Here is a 22521-nt window from a genome sequence, read left to right on the forward strand (position 1 = left end):
ATGATGGCAAATCCATAATTACTGGCTGCTATTGTACTGTTACAGTCGACAGAGTAGGCAATATGTGTGTACATTATACAGGCTCAGTGCATAGCCTTCTCATTCAAGTCCCATTCCAGGGATTTGAACACATAATCTGGGCTGACACACCCACTGCCGTACTGAGGGAGCGCCGCACTGTCGGAGGGTCAGTACTGAGGGAGTGCCGCACTGTCGGAGGGTCAGTACTGAGGGGGCGCTGCACTGTCGGAGGGTCAGTACTGAGGGAGCGCTGCACTGTCGGAGGGGCAGTACTGAGGGAGCTCTGCACTGTCGGAGGGTCAGTACTGAGGGGGCGCTGCACTGTCGGAGGGGCAGTACTGAGGGAGTGCTGCACTGTCGGAGGGGCAGTACTGAGGGGGCGCTGCACTGTCGGAGGGGCTGTACTGAGGGAGCTCTGCACTGTCGGAGGGGTAGTACTGAGGGAGCGCTGCACTGTCGGAGGGGCAGTACTGAGGGAGCGCTGCACTGTCGGAGGGGCAGTACTGAGGGAGCACTGCACTGTCGGAGGGGCAGTACTGAGGGAGCGCTGCACTGTCGGAGGGGCAGTACTGAGGGAGTGCTGCACTGTCGGAGGGGCAGTACTGAGGGAGTGCTGCACTGTCAGAGGGGCAGTACTAAGGGAGCACCGCACTGTCAGAGGGGCAGTACTGAGGGAGCGCTGCACTGTCGAAGGGGCTGTACTGAGGGAGCACTGCACTGTCGGAGGGGTGGTACTGAGGGGGCACTGCACAGTCGGAGGGGCAGTGCTGAGGGAGCGCTGCACTGTCGGAGGGGCAGTACTGAGGGAGCGCTGCACTGTCAGCGGGGCAGTACTGAGGGAGCACTGCACTGTCGGAGGGGCAGTACTGAGGGAGCGCTGCACTGTCGGAGGGGCAGTACTGAGGGAGCACTGCACTGTCGGAGGGGCAGTACTGAGGGAGTGCTACACTGTCGGAGGTGCAGTACTGAGGGAGTGCTGCACTGTCGGAGGTGCTGTACATAAAAGATCCCATGGTCACTATTTCGAAGAAGAGCAGGGGAGGTATCCCTGATATCCTGGGGCCAATATTTATCCCTCAACCAATGTCACTAAAACAGCTTGGGCGAGAAATTCGTCCCCTTAGCACCTTCCGTTAGCTCCAGTAGATGGCACTAATGGGGCGCTAGACCTGTATTTTCGGGGCGAAGCTGATTCAGCGGCCGACGCCAAATCCGGCCCCCTGTAGCGCCGCCGGTAAGATATATCACAGGGAACATCAACGCCAGGTGGATCGTGACGTCAGTGAGTGTGCAACGCTCACTGACCGCCCGATTTGCAAAATTGATTCTCGCCACTTACCTCATCGCCTGGAGTAAACGCCGACAGGGAGAGCTCGCATGTAGCACCAGGAAGCCGGCTCCAGGGACATTATTTAAAGGGATCATCAGTAATCACTCGCAGCTGTCAGGTTAGTGCAGTTTCAGTGGCTTTTTGTCAGTTTCACCTACATGCAACAGTTTCATTCAGTAATTTCAAGGTTCTTTTGTATCGGGAGTCTTCTGGCAACTAAAAAGTAGCTACATTTGTTCTTCAAAGATTCAAACTGCTACACTGGGGGCTGTACTGGCCACCTCGCCCTCCAAGACCTATGGTGGAGAGAGCTTAGGTAGCGAGAAATGTGAGAACATATGTGCAGAGGGAGGAGGAGGACCATCGTGGCTCTCAACAGGAGGCCTTACCCTCCGAGGATATTCCGAGAGCACTTCTCCTACCTCCAATTAAGCGAGGAGCAGTGCATTAGAAGGCTCTGCTTCACCAAGGAGGTGGTCACAGAACTCTGCCACCTCCTGCAACCAGACCTCGAGCCTCAGAGCAGGGTGACCACAGCTCTCTCAGTCGCAGTCAAGGTCACCTCAATTTTTTCGCCAGCGGATCCTTCCAGTCTGCAACAGGAGACATAGCAAACATCTCGCAGTTCGCCGTCCATTGCTGCATCTGGGAGGTCACAGAGGCTCTCTACAGTAGGAGAAGGGACTACATTTACTTCCCCATCACCAGAGAGAAGCAGGACGAGCGTGCATGTGGCTTTGCCAGGATAACGGGCTGCCCCATGGTGCAGGGCGCCATTGACTGCACTCACGTGGCTTTGAGGGCAGCGCATAACAATCCTGAGATCTTCTGTAACCGCAAAGGCTACCACTCACTTAATGTGCAGGTGGTGTGTGACCACACACAGCGAATCCTCAGTGTCAATGCCCACTATCCTGGCAGCAGCCACGATGCCTTCATCTGCGCCAGACCGGTATGCCAGCACTCTTCCAGCCACCACATCAAGGTCGGGGCTGGCTGGTCCGAGACAAGGGCCAGCCGATCTCCACCTGGCTCATGACTCCCCTCCGCAACCCCAACACTCCTGCTCAGCACTCATACAGTGAGAGCCATGCTGCCACCAGGAACATAATTGAGCAGACCATTGGAGTGCTCAAGCAATGGTTCCGCTGCCTTGACCACGCGGGAGGAGCCCTCCAGTACTCGGCTGAGCGGGTGTCCCATTTCGTCGTGGTCTGCTGCATGCTCCACAACTTGACCATCATGAGGGCCTAGCCCTTGCCACCAGGGATTGGGGACCACCTCAGGAGGAGGAAGGGGGAGAGGAGGAGGAGGAAGAGGACAAGGAGGAGGAGGAACAGGAGCAAGGGAGGAGGCAGCCACTCAATCGGCCTTCTGGAAGGGCGATCTGTGACTGCCTCATAAGACTGCGGTTCCAATAAATTAAACCCCTGAGCCCCGTTGCTCACCACATCCCCATCATTCCATCCCTGTCGCACACCATATCACAGAGCAAGCTGAAATGAGAGACACCATAAAATCATCCAAAGCCAATTAATAAATTATCAATAATCAGTGAACACATATTTACAACAACAATATTAACTATTCACCCTTGTGCAATCCCTTAGTGCCCCTCGTTACTGTGCCTTTGCCAACTCTAGTGTTCCTACAAAGTGTTGGCCCAGTGGCTGCAGCACGGCTGGTAGAAGGCTGCTGAGTGTCCGTGCGGGAGACTTCCGATGGCCTTGCAGGACGCCCTCGACCAGCTAGGGCCCTGGTAGGCCCGGCTGTAGACTACACCACCTCAGCACAGGCAGCGACAAGGGCAATGGCAGAGTGCCAGTGTTGGGAGCAGGAATGTTGTCATCCTGAGAGAGGACAGCAGCTTCCTGCTCCCCTGACCCACTGCCACTCCCACCTCAGCATCACTACCAATCTGCTGAAGCACAGATTGCTGGCCTGCTGCGACATCATGAAAGCCCCGGTGGATGGTGGTCGACCCAACCACGATGGCAGCAGTCAGAGCTTGCGTGACATCAAGCTGAGACTGCATGAGAGCAGTCTGAGATTGAATGGCACCAAGCATAGACTGCATTACAGCGCTAAGACGTTGCGTGGCTTCTGCCTGTATTGAAATGGAAGCTGCCAGATCGCCCATCACATGCGGCATCAAGTCTGGATGAACATACCGTTGTTATCCTCAAGGGGGTCAACATCGCCGGTGGCCACAGCACCCACTACCTAGCGCCCAATGATTTTCAGTACTCTTTCCTCCAGTTCAGACAGTGGTTGGGTGTCAGGTTGTCCCCCGCCTGTGAGCTCCTGCTCCCTCCTGTTGTGAGCCACCTTGGCCTGCTAGAGAGAGGAAAGTGTGTGAGTGAGTGTGTGAGTGAGTGTGTGAGTGAGTGTGGAGCAATGTGTTTGGGAGATGTGCCTGCCATAGCTGAATAGCTGTCATTGTGTGCAAGGTGTGAGATGTGGGTGTGAGTATTGGTAGGTAGAGATTGTTGGTGGGTGAGTGCTGGGGGTGTGGTGCTTTGGGCAGTGTGTACAGACTGAGGTTCAGATGGTGGCTTGTAGCATTTGTTGAAGCATTGACTCACCCTGACCACCCGAGTGAGGTCGTTAAATTTGTTCCTGCTCTGTGTGTGGGTCCTGGGAACCACAGTGCTGCCCGAGACCTGCTGGGCTACCTCCCTCCACATGGCGCGGAAGACTTGCGGCGAGGGCCTCCTGCCACTTGCCGGGTACAGCACCGCCCTCCGTCTCTCCACAGTGAGGACCAAGGCCTCCAATGCTTGGTCGTAGAATCTGCGAGCTGTCTCCCTGGAGCGTGGACCTGCCATGAGCACACCTGGTTCAGTCTCCGGCTCATTCTCCTTGTTCTGCTTGCTGAGACAGCTGCACAGCCAGCAATGCTGCGAATGAGGTGCTCCAGCATCAATGAACCTCCCCTTTAAGAAGTGAAAAAAGCCTGTGGCAATGATGAGTTGCGATTAGACTGCACCCGATATTGGTCCACTCTTTGAGTGTGATGCCAATGAGCTTGGGTTTTAAGACTTGATTTAGGACTTCATTCATTTTATTGAGCAGTGAGCTCAAATTTTGCGTGCAGCCTAAAGCATTTGCGCCTGGCGCTAATTCTCCAACTTTTCTACTGACACCGCCCATTCCTTGGCTATAATTAATTTCTAGCACAAATTTATCTGGTCATTATCACATTGCTATTCGTGGGATCTTGCTGTGCGCAAATTAGCTGCCGTGTTTCCTACATTACAACAGTGACTACACTTCGAAAAGTACTTCATTGGCTCTAAAGCACTTTAGAATGTCCTGAGGTCGTGAAAGGCACTGTGGAAATGGAAGTTCCTTCTTTTGGGTTGGAGAGAGAAGAATCTGTCAGGGCTTCTGTTCCAGTTTGCTGTGCATTGACCCCTGCGTGTAGGTAAGCTCGGCTTTGACCCTGCCTGGCGAGGCTGGCACATGGAGCACAGCCGTGCTTGAGATGTACCAGGAGGCTGCTGGCACTTGTCGAATGGTCGGCCAGCATGAATCCGCACCCTCAGCGAAGGAGGGTGTCGTAGTGTCGTGGTTCTAATACTGGCACTGAGACCCAGAGGCCATGAGTTCCGATCTCTCTCGCAAACCTCAACTGGCTCAGTAATGCCGTTCAGCCCGGCAAACCTGCCACCTCTCGCCAGCCTGGCCTACCTAGGACTGCAGTCCCACACCGCAGGTTTTTTAAAAATTCTTTCACGGGATCTGGGCGTCGCTGGCAAGGCCAGCATTTATTGCCCATTCCAAGTTGCCCTTGAGAAGGTGGTGGTGAGCCGTCTTCTTGAACCACTACAGTCCGTGTGGTGAAGGTGCTCCCACAGTGCTGTTAGGGAGGGGGTTCCAGGATTTTGACCCAGCGACAATGAAGGAACGGCCGATATATTTCCAAGTCAGGATGGTGTGTGACTTGGAGGGGAACTTGGAGGTGGTGGTGTTCCCACGCGCCTGCTGCCCTTGTCCTTCTAGGTGGAAGAGGTCGCGGGTTTGGGAGGTGCTGCCAAAGAAGCCTTGGCGAGTTGCTGCAGTGCATCTTGTAGATGGTACACACTGCAGCCACGGTGCGCCGGTGGTGGAGGGAGGGAATGTTTAAGGTGGTGGATGGGGTGCCAATCAAGCGGGCCGCTTTGTCCTGGATGGTGTTGAGCTTCTTGAGTGTTGTTGGAGCTGCACTCATCCAGGCAAGTGGAGAGTATTCCATCACACTCCTGACTTGTGCCTTGTGGATGGTGGGAAGGCTTTGGGGAGTCAGGAGGTGAGACACTCGCCACAGAATACCCAGCCTCTGACCTGCTCTTGTTGCCACAGTATTTATGTGGCTGGTCCAGTTAAGTTTCTGGTCAATTCTGGTTGATTCCTACTGACCTCTCAATAATCAATATCTTCAAGAAGGCCCAGCAGCACTCTCCCAGGGCAACTCATGTGGCATTGCCTTCATCCCAAGAGTATGGACAGAGGAGCAGGCCTAGCGGGCAATGGGCTCCAGAGGAGGGAACTAGTTGATGCCTGTAAAGGCAGCTGTTGAGTGGAGAACCGTGGTGGGTTTAACAGCCCTGTGCAAGGGCCAGAGAAGGAGATCAGTGGCCTTCGAGTAGTGAGGATACAGAGGGTGCAGGAGGTGGGGAGTCCACGGTATAACCGGGCGTGGGCTCGGGGTGGAGTGGGACCGAGGGGGCTGAATGGGCAAAACTCGTTTTCTGAAGAAAAGAAATGAACAGAGGTATCCCGCATGGTTTTAGATGTGCTGTCTCACATTGCCTATATTGTGTGCCACGCATGTACAAACGCTTCTGTTACAAGGCGCTGCTGACGTCACCTGTTCTGATCATGTGACCCGCTGCAAGCTAATCATCTTGCTGGCGTGCCCACATGATCAGGTGACAGGCAAGCACCAATCACCATCCTCACAGACCGTGCCGGGGATGATGTCATTGTCTGACTGCATTTAGCTGTTTGGTTGTGTTTTTTCCTTTGCCTTTCTCTTCAGTTTCAAATCTTTGGTTTTGTTTTCTTACCCATGTCACTGGTTGTCTGCACCCTTCCCGCCTGCAGCCGCGACGAATCCCACCTCCCTAACAAGCCCGGCTGAAGGTAAATGGTTTGGCGTTTCGTAAAGGGTTCCTGGCAGCAACCGAGGGGCTGGATCAAGGGTCAGCTGATAGTCCATTCCCCCCCCCCCCCGCAGACACCGTCTGTGTCTGAGCGTGGCGCCTTTCACCCCCGGGTCAGGGGTTGTTCCTGTACTCTGGACACATTGCATGGGAGGGGGCGTGGGAGTGAAACACAGGAGACCGCACTTGGGAAAAGAATGATCCCCGTCCGAGGCTTCGATTACACCTTAACCGACTTAAACCAGCAGGTTCCCTGTGTGGGACTGAGCCCGACAGACTCTAAAGGCCCAGGCTCCATCCCCCTGTCTGTGCGAGCTCACCTGGTGCAGTCAGTAAGGCGGGGCGGCGCGGCGCGGGGGGGGCTAGAGTTTACCTCACCCCCACTGGCTGAGGGCAGGGCGCCGGTGGCTGTCCGCCGACTGCTGCCGCAGAGTGCGTGCGGGAGCGGTTCATCGGCCGAAGGCAGGATCGAGCCCAGCTGCCTTGCTCACGCAGTCTCCCGTAGTCGAATAGTCCAGCACCGTCTCCCGCAGAGAGTGTGACCGGATTGGCCCAGTTGGAAGCGGCCCCATTGATCAGTGCCTCTGGGTTGCTGGGTAGTGGAGTGGTTTAGACTTCGGGCTTTGCTGTGGTGTTTGAGCGAGATGGGCTTGAGTTTGTGATGTGTTCATTGTAAAGTTTACAGCGATCGAAGATACCTGAATGATGGTACCTGTTGCCCGATAAAATGGACACTGCCCAGTAACGCTCCGCTCCGCAGCTCCGTTCTGTAAACAGTGGCTGATTTTCTGTGGTTCACAGATCTCATGCTGAATATCTACATTTAATGCCACACCTTGTACTAAGGCTGCCTCACACTCTGTACAACTTAACCTCACACTGACAGTCTCTGGTTGGCGTGCACTTAGGACAACAGATCACTGCAGCTGCCTTGGGAGGGGAGGCCAATTGAAGCCCAAAGGAGCCAGGGATTCGCTGCACACGCCGCGATTGATCTCTTGTCTGCTAGCCCACACACTGGGCACAGGGCAACTCATTGCAGCTTGCCTGTGGACCAGCAGCAGTGTGATTGAAATAAAGAGTAGATTGCCTTTCAAAAGCTAGGCTTTATTAACCTTAAAAAACCAGCAAGTACATGTTAAGCACCCAGTCTCAACCAAACTGTAGAAAACTGAATTTAAGATGGCCACCACAGGTCACATGGAATCAACTAACCAATAAGTTTACAGCATATATTTCAAGGCAGGAAAACAGGCAACCAATTACAATGCTTCTTATAAAACAAGAATAATCACCACATTGATACACAGCAGGGAGGGCCAGGGCTGAACCCCAGCTTGCCTGTGGACCAGCAGCAGTGTGATACACAGTAGGGAGGGCCAGGGCTGAACCCCAGCTTGCCTGTGGACCAGCAGCAGTGTGATACACAGCAGGAGGGGCCAGGGCTGAACCCCAGCTTGCCTGTGGACCAGCAGCAGTGTGATACACAGCAGGAGGGGCCAGGGCTGAACCCCAGCTTGCCTGTGGACCAGCAGCAGTGTGATACACAGCAGGGAGGGCCAGGGCTGAACCCCAGCTTGCCTGTGGACCAGCAGCAGTGTGATACACAGCAGGAGGGGCCAGGGCTGAACCCCAGCTTGCCTGTGGACCAGCAGCAGTGTGATACACAGCAGGGAGGGCCAGGGCTGAACCCCAGCTTGCCTGTGGACCAGCAGCAGTGTGATACACAGCAGGGAGGGCCAGGGCTGAACCCCAGCTTGCCTGTGGACCAGCAGCAGTGTGATACACAGCAGGGAGGGCCAGGGCTGAACCCCAGCTTGCCTGTGGACCAGCAGCAGTGTGATACACAGCAGGAGGGGCCAGGGCTGAACCCCAGCTTGCCTGTGGACCAGCAGCAGTGTGATACACAGCAGGAGGGGCCAGGGCTGAACCCCAGCTTGCCTGTGGACCAGCAGCAGTGTGATACACAGCAGGAGGGGCCAGGGCTGAACCCCAGCTGGTTGAGTGGGGTGGCTCAGGAGGCTAAGAGTTTGCTGCAGTTGCTGCTCCTGATCGCTAGTCAGTGACCTAAGCTGCTGAGCACATGGACAGAGGTTCCAGGCAGGGCTGTGATGCCCACCATAGTCCAATAGACAGTCAACACTCACTGTCTGGGACAACACATGGAGAATGAGCACTTAGGAAATGGACAAGAGGGCAGGTGTCTGTGGAACCTCGCATTCTTCCAAACTCCAGAGAGTATCGGCCCATTCTACTCAATCTCTCCTCATAGAACAACCCTCTCATCCCAGGGATCAATCTAGTGAACCTTTGTTTTCCACCGCTAGGCAAGTACATCCTTCCCCAGATAAGGAGAACAAAACTGTGCACAGTACTCCAGGTGTGGGATAAACACAAACACTGTGTGTAATATGAATAGATACACCGTGTGTGGTATAGATATGTGTAGGGTGTGGTATAAATACGTACACTGTGCATAGATAAAAAAACTGGGGCTACTTTTAAATTTGGACGATGATATCAAACAGGCGGCCATTGAAGTCCAAGGAAGGGAACATAGGACGGGTGAGTAATAGGCGGCCACATCAATAACGCCCATTTACACATTCGCCCGAAGTTAAACTGACCCCCACTGTTTGTGGAATAGATACATACACAGAATGATACAGAGATGTACACTTGGAATGGTGCAGAAAGTTACACCATGTAAGTTGCAGTTACGTACATAGTTTATGGTATTGACATTATGCTGTATATGATTCAGGTGTGAGTGAGAGTGATACAGGTGTGAGTGAGTGTGATACAGGTGTGAACACTGAGTGTGATACAAATGTGAGAGTGATATAGGTGTGAGCACTGAGGGTGATACAGGTGTGAGCACTGAGTGTGACACAGGTGTGAGTGAGTGTGATACAGGTGTGAGTGAGTGTGATACAGGTGTAAGCACTGAGGGTGATACAAGTGTTAGTGAGTGTGATACAGTTGTGAGCACTGAGTGTGATACAGGTGTGAGTGATACAGGATTTAGCACTGAGCATGATACAGGAGAGAGTAAGTGTGACACAGATATGAGTGAGTGTGACACAGGTGTGAGCACAGAGTGTGATACAGTAGTGAGCACTGAGTGTGATACAGGTGTGAGTGAGGGTGATACAGATGTGAGCACCGAGTGTGATACAGGTGTGAGTGAGTGTGGTACAGGTGTGAGCACTGAGTGTGAGTGAGTGTGATACAGGTGTGAGTGAGGGTGATACAGGTATGAGCACTGAGTGTGATACAGGTGTGAGTGAGGGTGATACAGGTGTGAGCACTGAGTGTGGGTGAGGGTGATACAGGTGTGAGCACTGAGTGTGATACAGGTGTAAGTGAGTGTGATACAGGTGTGAGTGAGTGTGATACAGGTGTGAGCACTGAGTGCTACATGTGTGTGAGTGTGAGACAGGTGTGAGCGCTGAGGGTGATACAGGTGTGAGTAAGTGTGATACAGGTGTAAGCACTGAGTGTGATACAGGTGTGAGTGAGTGTGATACAGGTGTGAGCACTGAGTGTGATACAGGTGTGAGTGAGGGTGATACAGGTGTGAGTACTGAGTGTGAGTGAGTGTGATACAGGTGTGCGCACCGGGTGTGCTACAGGTGTGAGTGAGTGTGATACAGGTGTGAGCACCGACTGTGATTCAGGTGTGAGTGAGTGTGATACCGGTGTGAGCACCGAGTGTGATACAGGTGTGAGTGAGTGTGATTCAGTTGTGAGCACTGGGTGTGCTACAGGTGTGAGTGAGGGTGATACAGGTGTGAGCACTGAGTGTGATACGGGTGTGTGCACTGGGTGTGCTACAGGAGTGAGCACTGAGTGTGACACGGGTGTGAATGAGTGTGACACAGGTGTGAGTGAGGGTGATACAGGTGTGAATGATGGTGATACAGATGTGAGCACCGAGTGTGATACAGGTGTGAGTGAGGGTGATACAGGTGTGAGCACTGAGTGTGAGTGAGTGTGATACAGGTGTGCGTACCGGGTGTGCTACAGGTGTGAGTGAGTGTGATACAGGTGTGAGCACCGAGTGTGATTCAGGTGTGAATGAGTGTGATACAGGTGTGAGCAGCAAGTGTGATACAGGTGTGAGTGAGTGTCATTCAGGTGTGAGCACCGAGTGTGCTACAGGTGTGAGTGAGGGTGATACAGGTGTGTGCACTGAGTGTGATACGGGTGTGTGCACCAGGTGTGCTACAGGAGTGAGCACTGAGTGTGACACAGGTGTGAGTGAGTGTAACACAGGTGTGAGTGAGGGTGATGCAGGTGTAAGCACTGAGGGTGATACAGGTGTGAGTGAATGTGATACAGTTGTGAGCACTGAGTGTGATACAGGTGTGAGTGATACAGGAGTGAGCACTGAGTGTGATACAGGAGAGAGTAAGTGTGACACAGATATGATTGAGTGTGACACAGGTGTGAGCACCGAGTGTGATACAGGAGTGAGCATTGCGTGTGACACAGGTGTGAGCACCAAGTGTGATACAGGTGTGAGTGAGTGTGATTCAGGTGTGAGCACTGAGTGTGAGTGAGTGTGATACAGGTGTGAGTGAGGGTGACACAGGTGTGAGCACCGAGTGTGATACAGGTGTGCGCACCGAGTGTGATAAGGTGTGAGTGAGTGTGATTCAGGTGTGAGCACTGAGTATGATACAGGTGTGAGCACTGAGTGCTGCATGTGTGTAAATGTGATACAGGTGTGAGCACTGAGGGTGATACAGGTGTGAGTGAGTGTGATACAGGTGTGAGCGCTGAGGGTGATACAAGTATGAGTGAGTGTGATACAGGTGTGAGCACTGAGTGTGATACAGGTGTGAGTGAGTGTGATACAGGTGTGAGCACTGAGTGTGATACAAGCATGAGTGAGTGATATGGGTGTGAGCACTGAGGGTGATAGAGATGTGAGCACTGAGTGATACAGGTGTGAGCACTGAGTGTGACACCGGTGTGAGTGAGTGTGATACAGGTGTGAGCACTGAGTGTGATACACATATGAGTGAGTGTGATACAGGTGCGAGCACTGAGTGTGATACAGGTGTGAGTGAGTGTGATACAGGTGTGAGCACTGAGTGTGATACAAGTATGAGTGAGTGTGACACAGGTGCGAGCACTGAGGGTAATACAGGTGTGAGTGAGGGTGATATAGGTGTGAGCACTGCATGTGATACAGGAGTGAGCACTGAGTGTGATACAGGAGTAAGTGTGACACAGGTATGAGTGAGTGTGACACAGGTGTGAGCACCGAGTGGGATACAGGAGTGAGCACTGAGTGTGATACAGGTGTGAGCACCGAGTGTGATACAGTTGTGAGTGAGGGTGATACAGGTGTGAGCACTGAGTGTGAGTGAGTGTGATACAGATATGAGTGAGTGTGATACAGGTGTGAGCACTGAGGGTGATACAGGTGTGAGTGACTGTGATACAGGTGTGAGCGCTGAGTGTGATACAAGTATGAGTGAGTGTGATACAGGTGCAAGCACTGAGTGTGATACAGGTGTGAGCACTGAGTGTGCTACAGGTGTGAGTGAGTGTGATACAGGTGTGAACACTGAGCGTGATACAATTATAAGTGAGTGTGATAGGTGCGAGCACTGAGGGTAATACAGGTGTGAGCACTGAGTGTGATGCAGGTGCGAGTGAGTGTGATACAAGTGTGAGCACTGCGGTTGATATGGTTATGAGTCAGTGTGATACAGGTGTGAGCACTGAGTGTGATACAGGTGTGAGCACTGAGTGTGATACAGGTGTGAGCATCAAGTGTGATACAGGTGTGAGTGAGTGTGATATAGGTGTGAGCACTGAGTGTGACACAGGTGTGAGTGAGGGTGATACAGGTGTGAGCACTGCGTGTGATACAGGAGTGAGCACTGAGTGTGACACAGGAATGAGCACTGAGTGTGATACAGGAGTAAGTGTGACACAGGTATGAGTGAGTGTGACACAGGTGTGAGCACTGATTATGACACAGGTGTGAGTAAGTGTGACACAGGTGTGAGTGAGGGTGATACAGGTGTGAGCACTGAGTGTGATAGAGGTGTGAGTGAGGGTGATGCAGATGTGTGCACCAAGTGTGACACAGGTGTGAGTGAGGGTGATACAGGTGTGAGCACTGAGTGTGAGTGAGTGTGATACAGGTGTGAGTGTGTGTGATACAGGTGTGAGCACTGAGTGTGATACAGGTGTGAGTGAGTGTGATTTAGGTGTGAGCACCAGGTGTGATATGGGTGTGCACACTGGGTGTGCTACAGGAGTGAGCACTGAGTGTGACACAGATGTGAGTGAGTGTGACACAGGTGTGAGTGAGGGTGACATAGGTGTGAGCACCGAGTGTGATACAGGTGTGAGTGAGGGTGATACAGGTGTGAGCACTGAGTGTGAGTGAGTGTGCTACAGGTGTGCACACCGGGTGTGATACAGGTGTGAGTGAGTGTGATACAGGTGTGAGCACTGAGGGTGATACAGGTGTGAATTTGAGGAGGACACTCCATAATCCCTCACAGTTGACAGTGTCGAAGGCCTTTGTGAGATCAAAGAAGGCCATGTACAGCAGTTGGTGCTGTTCCCTCAAAAGTTTGTCACCATCCTCCGCCTGCTTCACGCCGACATGCAAGCCGTGATCCTGACCAACGGTTCCACCACAGACCCAATTCACGTACGAACCGGGGCCAAGCAAGGCTGTGTCATCGCACCAACGCTCTTCTCGCTCTTCCTTGCTGCAATGCTCCATCTCGCCCTCAGTAAGCTCCCCACTGGAGTGGAGCTAATTTACAGAACAAACGGGAAACTGTTCAACCTCCGTCGCCTCCAGTCCAGATCCAAGGTCGTCCCATCCTCTGTCGTCGAATTACAGTATGCAGACGATGCTTGCGTCTGCGCTCACTCGGAGGTCAAACTCCAAACCATCGTCAACACCTTCACCAAAGCATACGAGAGCATGGGCCTTACACTAAACATCCGTAAGACAAAGGTCCTCTACCAACCTGCCCCCGCCACACAGTGCTGCCCCCCAAATATCAAAGTCCACGACAAGGCCTTGGACAACGTGGACCACTTTCCATACCTCGGGAGCCTACTGTCAACAAGGGCAGACGTCGACGACGGAGTCCAACACCACCTTCAGTGTGCCAGTGCAGCCTTCGGTCGCCTGAGGAAGAGAGAGTTTGAAGACCAGGACCTCAAACCCAGCACCAAGCTCATGGTCTACAGAGCAGCAGTGATACCCGCCCTGCTGTATGCCTTAGAGACATGGACCATGTACAGCAGGCACCTCAAAGCACTGGAGAGGTACCACCAACGCTGCCTCCGCAAGATCCTGCAAATCCATTGGCAGGATAGGCGCACCAACGTCAGTGTTCTTGCTCAGGCCAACATCCCCAGCATCGAAGCTTTGACCACGCTCAATCAGTTCCGATGGACGGGTCACATTGTCCGCATGCCCAATACGAAACTCCCAAAACAAGCGCTCTACTTGGAGCCCCGGCAGGACAAGAGAGCCCCAGGTGGGCAGAGGAAACACTTCAAGGACACCCTCAAAGCCTCCTTGAAAAAGTGTAACACCCCCACCGACACCTGGGAATCCCTGGCCCAAGACCGCACAAAGTGGAGGAGAAGCATCCGGGAAGGTGCCGAACACCTCGAGTCTCTTCGCCGGGAGCAAGCGGAAGCCAAGTGCAGGCAGTGCAGGGAGCGCACGTCAACCCAAGCACCCCACCCACCCGCCCCTTCAACCACCGTCTACCCCACCTATGACAGAGACTGTAGGTCCCGCATTGGACTCATCAGTCACCTGAGAACTCATTTTTAATGTGGAAGCAAGTCATCCTCGGTTCCGAGGGACTGCCTAAGAAGAAGACAGGTGTGAGTGAGTGTGATACAGGTGTGAGCACTGAGGGTGACACAGATGTGAGTGAGTGTGATACAGGTGTGAGTGAGTGTGATACAGGTGTGAGCACTGAGTGTGATACAGGTGTGAGCACCTGTAGTGCTACAGGTGTGAGTGAGTGTGATACAGGTTTGAGTGAGTGTGATACAGGTGGGAGCACTGAGTGTGATACAGGTGTGAGCACCAGGTGTGAGTGACTGTGATACAGGTGTAAGTGAGTGTGATACACGTGTGAGCACCGAGTGTGCTACAGGTGTGAGTGAGTGCTACAAGTGTGAGTGAGTGATATAGGTGTGAGTTGAGTGTGATACAAGTGTAAGTGAGTGATACAGGTGTGAGTGAGTGTGATACAGGTGTGAGTGAGTGATACAGGTGTGTGAGTGTGATACTGGTGGGAGTACTGTGTGTGATACAGGTGTGAGCACCAGTAGTGCTACAGGTGTGAGTGAGTGTGATACAGGTGTGAGTGAGTGTGATACAGGTGTGCGTTGAGTGTGCTACAGGTGTGAGTGAGTGTGTTACTGGTATGGACTGGGTGTGTTATAGGTGTGAGCACTAGGTGTGTTAATGGTATAAGCGTGAGTAGATCCAGCCTGGTGCAACGATGGTTTTCCTGCTCAATCTTCGGTTAGAATTTGTAGAATTAGCTGTATTGGAATTCTCCTCAGCCTGGGTAACAAATATACTCAAATTCTTTTTTTAACTAAATTAAATGTTGCTGGTTTTAATTTACGTTTAATTGCATGAAGATTTTGTTCCATCTGAGAAAACGTGTCAAATTAGAATTAGTTACGAGTGAGCGGGTTCCTGAATACATTTATAACAGACTCGACGAATGATTCTACATCCCCAGCGGGAGATTTCTTTGGGGAATCATTTGGCAAACTTCCCGTTTAGTGAGTTACGGGCAGAAGCCCTGGGTCAGTCAGGCAGTCGGTCACACACCGGAATCCCAGCACCTCGTGACGCTACTTATCCACATCCTGTCGCTTTATCGGAAGGAACGCAGAGTGTCGTTATTCCAAGCTCACCTGTTCGAGCAAAGCTTCCAATCGTCCCTACATTTCAGGGATATGGTTCCATGTAAAAGACTGTTAGTGAATATTAAAGCTCATGAAATTGAAAGCAAATTATTGACCTGGTTAGGGGATTGGTTAGGCGGTAGAAGACAGAGAGTAGGAATAATGGGTATCGAATTAGAAGGAAGTGACTAGTGGTGTCCCGCAAGGATCTGTTCTGGGGCCTCAACTATTCACTATAATTATTAATGACTTAGATAACACAATAGAGAGCTATATATCTAACTTTGCCGACGACACAAAGATTGGTGGCATAGTAAGTAGTGTCAACGGGAGCATAACATTACAAAGAGACATTGATAGATTCAGTGAGTGCGCAAAACTGTGGCAGATGGATTTCAACACAGGTAAGTGTGAGGTCATCCATATGGACATAAAAAGGATCGATCTCAGTATTATTTAAATAGTGACAAGCTAGGAACAGTGGCGGTCCAAAGAGACTTAGGGGTCCATGTACACAGACCACTCAAATGTAGTGGTCAGGGTACAAAAAATTATCAAAAAGGCTAATGGATGTTAGCCTTTAGAAACATAGAAAAATAGGAGCAGGAGTCGGCCATTCGGCCCTTCGAGCCTGCTCCGCCATTCAATATGATCATGGCTGATCCTCTATCTCAATACCATATTCCCGCTCTCACCCCATACTCCTTGATGCCTTTTGTGTCTAGAAATCTATCTGTCTCCTTCTTAAGTACATTCAGTGACTTGGCCTCCACAGCCTTCTGTGGTAGAGAATTCCACAGGTTCACCACCCTCTGAGTGAAGAGATTTCTCCTCATCTCAGTCCTAAATGTCCTACCCCGTATCCTGAGACTGTGACTCCTCGTTCTAGACCCCCCCAGCCAGGGGAAACATCCTCCCTGCATCCAGTCTGTCTAGTCCTGTCAGAATTTTATACTTTTGAATGATACCCCCTCACATTCTTCTAAACTCTAGTGAATACAGGCCTAGTCGACCCAATCTCTCCTCATACGACAGTCCTGTCATCACAGGAATCAGTCTGGTGAACCTTCGCTGCACTCCCTCTATGGCAAGTATATCCTTTCTTAGGTAAGGAGACCAAAACTGCACACACTACTCCAGGTGTGGTCTCACCAAGGCCCTGTATAACTGTAGTAAGACATCCTTGCTCCTGTTCTCAAATCCTCTTGCAATGAAGGCCAACGTACCATTTGCCTTCCTAACTGCTTGCTGCACCTGCATGTTTGCTTTCAGTGACTGGTGTACAAGGACACCCAGGTCCCTTTGTACATCAACATTTCCCAATCTATCACCTTTATAACTAGAGGGCTAGAATACAAAGGGAAGAGGTTTTGTTACAGCTATAAAAAGCCCTGGTTAGACCACATCTGGAGCACTGTGTACAGTTCTGGGCACCGCACCTTAGAGCGAATGTACTGGCCTTGGAAGGAGTGCAGCGCAGATGCAGCGGAATGTTACCAGGGCTCCAAGGGTTAGATTATGAGGACAGATTACATAAACTAGGCTTGTATACCCTGGAATATAGAAGGTTAAGGGGTGATTTGATTGAGGTTTTTAGGATTTTGAAAGGAATTGATAGGGGAGATGGAGAGAAACTTTTTCTGCTGGTGGGGGAGTCTAGGACAAGTTTCTTCTGAATTCCCTATTGGATTTCTTGGTGACTATCTTATATTGATGGCCTCTAGTTATGCTCTTCCCCACAAGTGGAAACATTCTCTCTCTATCCACTCTATCAAAATGTTTCACTAGAGGGTGGCTCTCTGGCCCGCACGTCCTGTGGTGGTAATCATGGCCCCGGCTGAATACTACCAGTTTTATTGCCGGAGATCTTTCTTTGCTGTGGCTGTTATTAAACTCCTCTCTGTCTCAGACATCAATCAGTCCTCAGATAATCAAACAGAACACCAGCTCACCACAGAGCCCAGAGCCACTCAGCAAATAAATACCAAAATTAAATGAGTGAGGCAATAAAATCTGAGCGTTTCACTAAACAGCGAGCTTTCACTGACTGAACAACATGAGTAACATATCAGTGGGTGAGAGCACCGCCCGGTGTGGGACTGAGCCCCGGGGAGCACCGCCCGGTGTGGGACTGAGCCCCGGGGAGCACCGCCCGGTGTGGGACTGAGCCCCGGGGAGCACCGCCCGGTGTGCGACTGAGCCCCGGGGAGCACCGCCCGGTGTGGGACTGAGCCCCGGGGAGCACCGCCCGGTGTGGGACTGAGCCCCGGGGAGCACCGCCCGGTGTGGGACTGAGCCCCGGGGAGCACCGCCCGGTGTGGGACTGAGCCCCGGGGAGCACCGCCCGGTGTGCGACTGAGCCCCGGAGAGCACCGCCCGGTGTGGGACTGAGCCCTGGGGAGCACCGCCCGGTGTGTGCCTGAGCCCCGGGGAGCACCGCCCGGTGTGGGACTGAGCCCTGGGGAGCACCGCCCGGTGTGGGACTGAGCCTCGGGGAGCACCGCCCGGTGTGGGACTGAGCCCTGGGGAGCACCGCCCGGTGTGGGACTGGGCCCCGGGGAGCGGGATGGGCCCAGGTTTGATCCTTGATCTTTGCTGAGTAGCTGATCTCCAGTAGAGGGGCACCTCTGGGGATCCACAGAACTTCACAGCACAGGAGAAGGCCATTCAGCCCATCGTGTCTGCGTCGGCTCTTTCCTAGAGCATTCCATAACTGATCCCACTGCCCCGCGCTCTCTCCTCTGCTTCGAATATCCAATTTTCCCTTAAAAGATGCAATGGTCTCTGCCTCACCTCTCACTGAAGCAAAGTGTTCAGTGCTCCAGTAGCCCTCCGTGTAAAGACTTTTCTGCTAATTGGCCTCTTTCTCAGTAATAATTTTAAATTGATGATGGTTTGTCACTGACTCCTAAACCAGAGGCGATAGTCTTTCCCTATTCACTCGATCAAAACCCTTCAGAATTTTTTTAAAAACCTCTATTAAATCTCTCAGCCTTTCTACTCCAGTGGAAACAGCCCCAGTATCTCAAGCCTCTCCTCATAACGCTTTTCTCATCCCCGGTATCATCCTGGTGACTTTATGCTGTACTCCATCCACCACCTTAAACATTCACTCCCTCCACCACCGGCGTACCGTGGCTGCAGTGTGTACCATCTACAAGATGCACTGCAGCAACTCGCCAAGGCTTCTTCGGCAGCACCTCCCAAACCCGCGACCTCTACCACCTAGAAGGACAAGGGCAGCAGGCGCATGGGAACACCACCACCTCCAAGTTCCTCTCCAAGTCACACACCATCCAGACTTAGAAGTATATCTCCAATCCTTCATCATCGCTGGGTCAAAATCCTGGAACTCACTCCCTAACTGCACTGTGGGAGCAGCTTCACCACACGGACTGCAGCAGTTCAAGAAGGCGCCTCACCGCCACCTTCTTGAGGGCAACTAGGGATGGGCAATAAATGCTGGCCTTGCCAGCGACGCCCACATCTCATGAATGAATTTTTAAAAACCTCTCTCTATGGCTTTAATGTCCTTGTATAATGGGGCCCAATACTGCACGCTGTACTCGAACCATGCCCTAACCAAATGTTGTGTATAAATTTATTATCACTTCTTTACCCTTAACTCTGTGGGGGTGAAATTGGTTTCTGGCAGTTGCGCAGATTGACTTCAACGAGATAAGAAATCTGTCAGGTGTAAAACTACACGCTGCAAAAGGGCAAAATGAGTTTCTCGTCTGGGTGTTCACCAAGGAGGAGACAGGTCATTTATTTGGTCTGGAAAGGGAACCAGAGGGTGTTGCAGAGGAAGCTGTGACACTATTCACATTACTGCCATGGTTATCCAACAGCTGTGCAAACCTTAAGGTAAATAAATCTCAGGGGCCGGATAAGACACATCCGAGGATTCTTAGGAACTAAGGGAGGGAATTGGAGGAACTCGGGCACAAATCTTCCAGAAATCACTGAATACTGGAGAGGAGCCTGGGGAAAGGCAGATGTTACGCCTGTTTTTTTAAAAAGTAGCAAAAGTGACCCAAGAAACTATAGACCAGTGGGTTTGATGTCCAGTGTGAGTAAAGTTATGGAAACCCTTATTAAAGAGATCATGGAGCATCTGGATAGAAATTAAACCATAACAGATCGCCAACATGGGTTCAAGAAGGGGCGGTCTTGCCAATCTAACTGACTGGTGTTGTTTGAGGGTGTGACCAAGGGGCAAGGCAGTGGGTGTGGTGTACTTGGATTCCAGTAAGGCCTTTGATACGGGTCCCCTGGAAAGGCTGGTACTAAAAATAAAGAAAGTGGGAACAGGTGGAAATACATTACAATGGATATGTAATTGGTTACCCAATGGAACCCAGAGGGTAGTGGTACAGGGGTTGTCATCAACCTGGGAGAATGTACCAGTGGGCTCACACAGGGCTCTGTTTTGGGATCTCCTTTGTTTTATATCTTCATGAATAACCCGGAGCTCGGAGTCACAAGCACAGTGGCTGAAGTATGCGGTTGATACAAAGCTAATGAAGATGGTAAATGGCAAAGCTGAACAGGTTAAGCTACAGGATAATATACAGACTATGGGGGAAAAATTGGCTTTGGGGCGCTAACTTCACCAGGGTGCTCGCTACATTTAATGCCCCAAAAAGTTAGCGATTCCGCGCCTGAACTTGAGTGGTAGCGCCCCAAGCAGGAGGCGGGGTACTACTGGAAGCGCGCCCCACCCTCTTGGGGCGCTCCCATTCAATATTACAGCGCTATGTGCAGCAGCGCCACACACGTCGGCACGTAGCGCCGTGTTACTACAGGCCCCCCTCCCCTGATTAAAGGAGAGGGGCCTAGCGCAGTGTGCACCGGGGCCCTACTGGACCACCAGGGAGCGGGGTGCTGGCAAAAGAGCCGAGTGCCGGGCTGAGCGATCGCAGCCAGCACCCTGCAGGAGGAGCCGAAAGGGGGCAGGTGCTGGCAGGCCACCCAAAAAAAAGGCCGCCCGGGTTCTGCCCTTTAATTTGCGCCACCTTGGCCACAAACACGGCCCCCTGGCGTTGGCGGTAGGTCAGGGGCCGCAAGCCAAGTTTGTGACCGGGGAGCGAGCGGGGCGCTGTGAACAGTGATGACATCATCGCCTGAGGTGCAGTGCCGCGGGGCGCTACCGGCTACCGCCGCCGCTAACCTCCCCCTGAATTTCACGGGAGGTGTTAGCGGCGCCGTGTCCGGGCGCTGGGGGATTTGCGCCCTGTTAACCCCCCCCCCCCGGGGCTCTAACGGGAGGCGCAAGTCAACCGAATTTTCCCCCCTATATTCTCCGGAGTTTAGACGAATGAGAGGTGATCTCATTGAAACGTACAAAATTCTTACAGGGCTTGGCAGGGTAGATGCAGGGAGGATGTTTCCCCTGGCTGGGGAGTCTAGAACCAGGGGTCACAGTCTCAGAATAAGGGGTCGGCCATTTAGGACTGAGATGAGGAGAAATTTCTTCACTCAGAGGGTGGTGAATCTTTGGAATTCTCTACCCCAGAGGGCTGTGGAGGCTCAGTCGTTGAGTATATTCAAGACAGAGATCGATAGATGTTTGGATATTAAGTGAATCAAGGGATATGGGGATAGTGCAGGAAAGTGGAGCTGAGGACGAAGATCAGCCATGATCTTATTGAGTGGCGGAGCAGGCTCGAGGGGCCGAATGGCCGACTCCTGCTCCTATTTCTTATGTTCTTATGCAGGAGGATTTGAATATATTTGTGAATTGAGCAGGTGACAGATGAAATTCAAATGTAGAGAAATGCAAAGTGCTTCACATTGGAACAAAAAATCCTGGAAGGGAATATTACTTAAATGGAAAGAAAATAATGTGCATGGTGAAAGAGATCTGGGGGTCCTGGCTGACAATAAATTGAAGCTATCGCAACAAAGCTCGGCGGCAGTGAGTAAAGTAAATCAGATGTTGGGCTGTATTAAGGCTCAATATTGAGCCAAAATAGCGAGGTAATCCTGGCACTTTATAAATCACTGGTGACCACACAGAGAATACTGTGTGATATGCCATCAATGACTCAAAGACAAGGATTCAACTGAAGGCTTTTAATCACTAAGAACATAGCAGCATAGCAGGTCTTCCCACATCGGGTTCGTCTGGTAGTGAGTGACTCATGCAGCTCCTGAGACCTTTATATGGCAAAAGACAGGGGCGTAGCCAATACACACAATAGGAACAAAAGGGTGCGGTTCACACAATACAAGCAGGTAAAATACAAGCAGGTCTGATGAAGGCATATTTCATCACATTCACCCCTTCTACAGATTTAGTCTGTCCGGGGGTGTGATAGTCCTTCCTGAACGTCGCAACAGTACCTCGGGTTCCGACCGGGAGTCCGTGGTGCCCTCCTGGGCATACCCATGTGCTGGGGGTGGTGAGGATACCTCTGGGGATGGTGGAGGTTCTTCTGGGGGTGCTGGTGATGGGTCGTTGTCGTCGCTTCCTGCCGAGGCGAGGTCCTTTATGGACACGGTGGCCTAGAAATTCAGTAGGCATTGCGCCCACTTTTCGCCCAAAGAGGGTTTCTGCGCCAGTGTAAGAGGGTGTGCTGATATTCAGCGCTGCGGTAATGGCGGCGGTAGCCGGTAGCGCTGCGCCGACACCGATGACGTCATCGGTGTGCGCAGTGCCCCGGTACCGCCCCGCTTCCGGCCCAAACCCCATATTTAGTTGCGGCCGCCTCTTCTGCAGCGGCCGCGAACAGCGTTTGAAAAACGGGGCCGTACTGCTGCGCTACTGGGGCGCTTTAAGGTGGAGGTGCGGTCGGCCGCTTTTTCGGCGGCCGCCTGCCCACACCTCCCCCCCCGGCCTCCTACACCACCCCCCCCGCGACATTGGTGGCTGATTCCCGCGAGCCCGGCACTTCTCCGTGTCGCGTTCTCCCTCTCCACTTGCCCATTACCCCGGGGGTTATAACTAGTGGTCCGACTCGTGGCTATCCCCTTCGACAGCAGGTATTGGCGCAGTTCATCGCTCATGAACGACGCCCCCCTGTCAGTGTGGATGTAGTTAGGCATGCCGAACGTGCAAAACAGGTTGCCGAGGCACTTGAT

At 52.3% G+C, this 22521-nt stretch overlaps 1 protein-coding gene across 4 annotated transcripts in view; it reads left to right on the forward strand.

The window, feature by feature from the left end:
• Positions 1-22521, forward strand: part of cadm2b (cell adhesion molecule 2b) — a 767796-nt gene that overhangs the window by 705785 nt on the left and 39490 nt on the right. For 2 of the 4 annotated variants that reach the window (XM_086007323.1, XM_086007320.1), the window contains exon 9: positions 6440-6478. The exons of the other annotated variants lie outside the window; for them this stretch is intronic. In XM_086007323.1, the coding sequence (XP_085863449.1) occupies positions 6440-6478 (39 nt within the window). The remainder of the gene's footprint in view (positions 1-6439; positions 6479-22521) is intronic. 4 annotated transcript variants of the gene reach the window in all.

The sequence above is a fragment of the Somniosus microcephalus genome, chromosome 14, assembly GCF_052327205.1.
Source record: "Somniosus microcephalus isolate GS21.2 chromosome 14, FLI_Smic_1.0, whole genome shotgun sequence".
NCBI classification, from domain to species: Eukaryota; Metazoa; Chordata; class Chondrichthyes; order Squaliformes; family Somniosidae; genus Somniosus; species Somniosus microcephalus.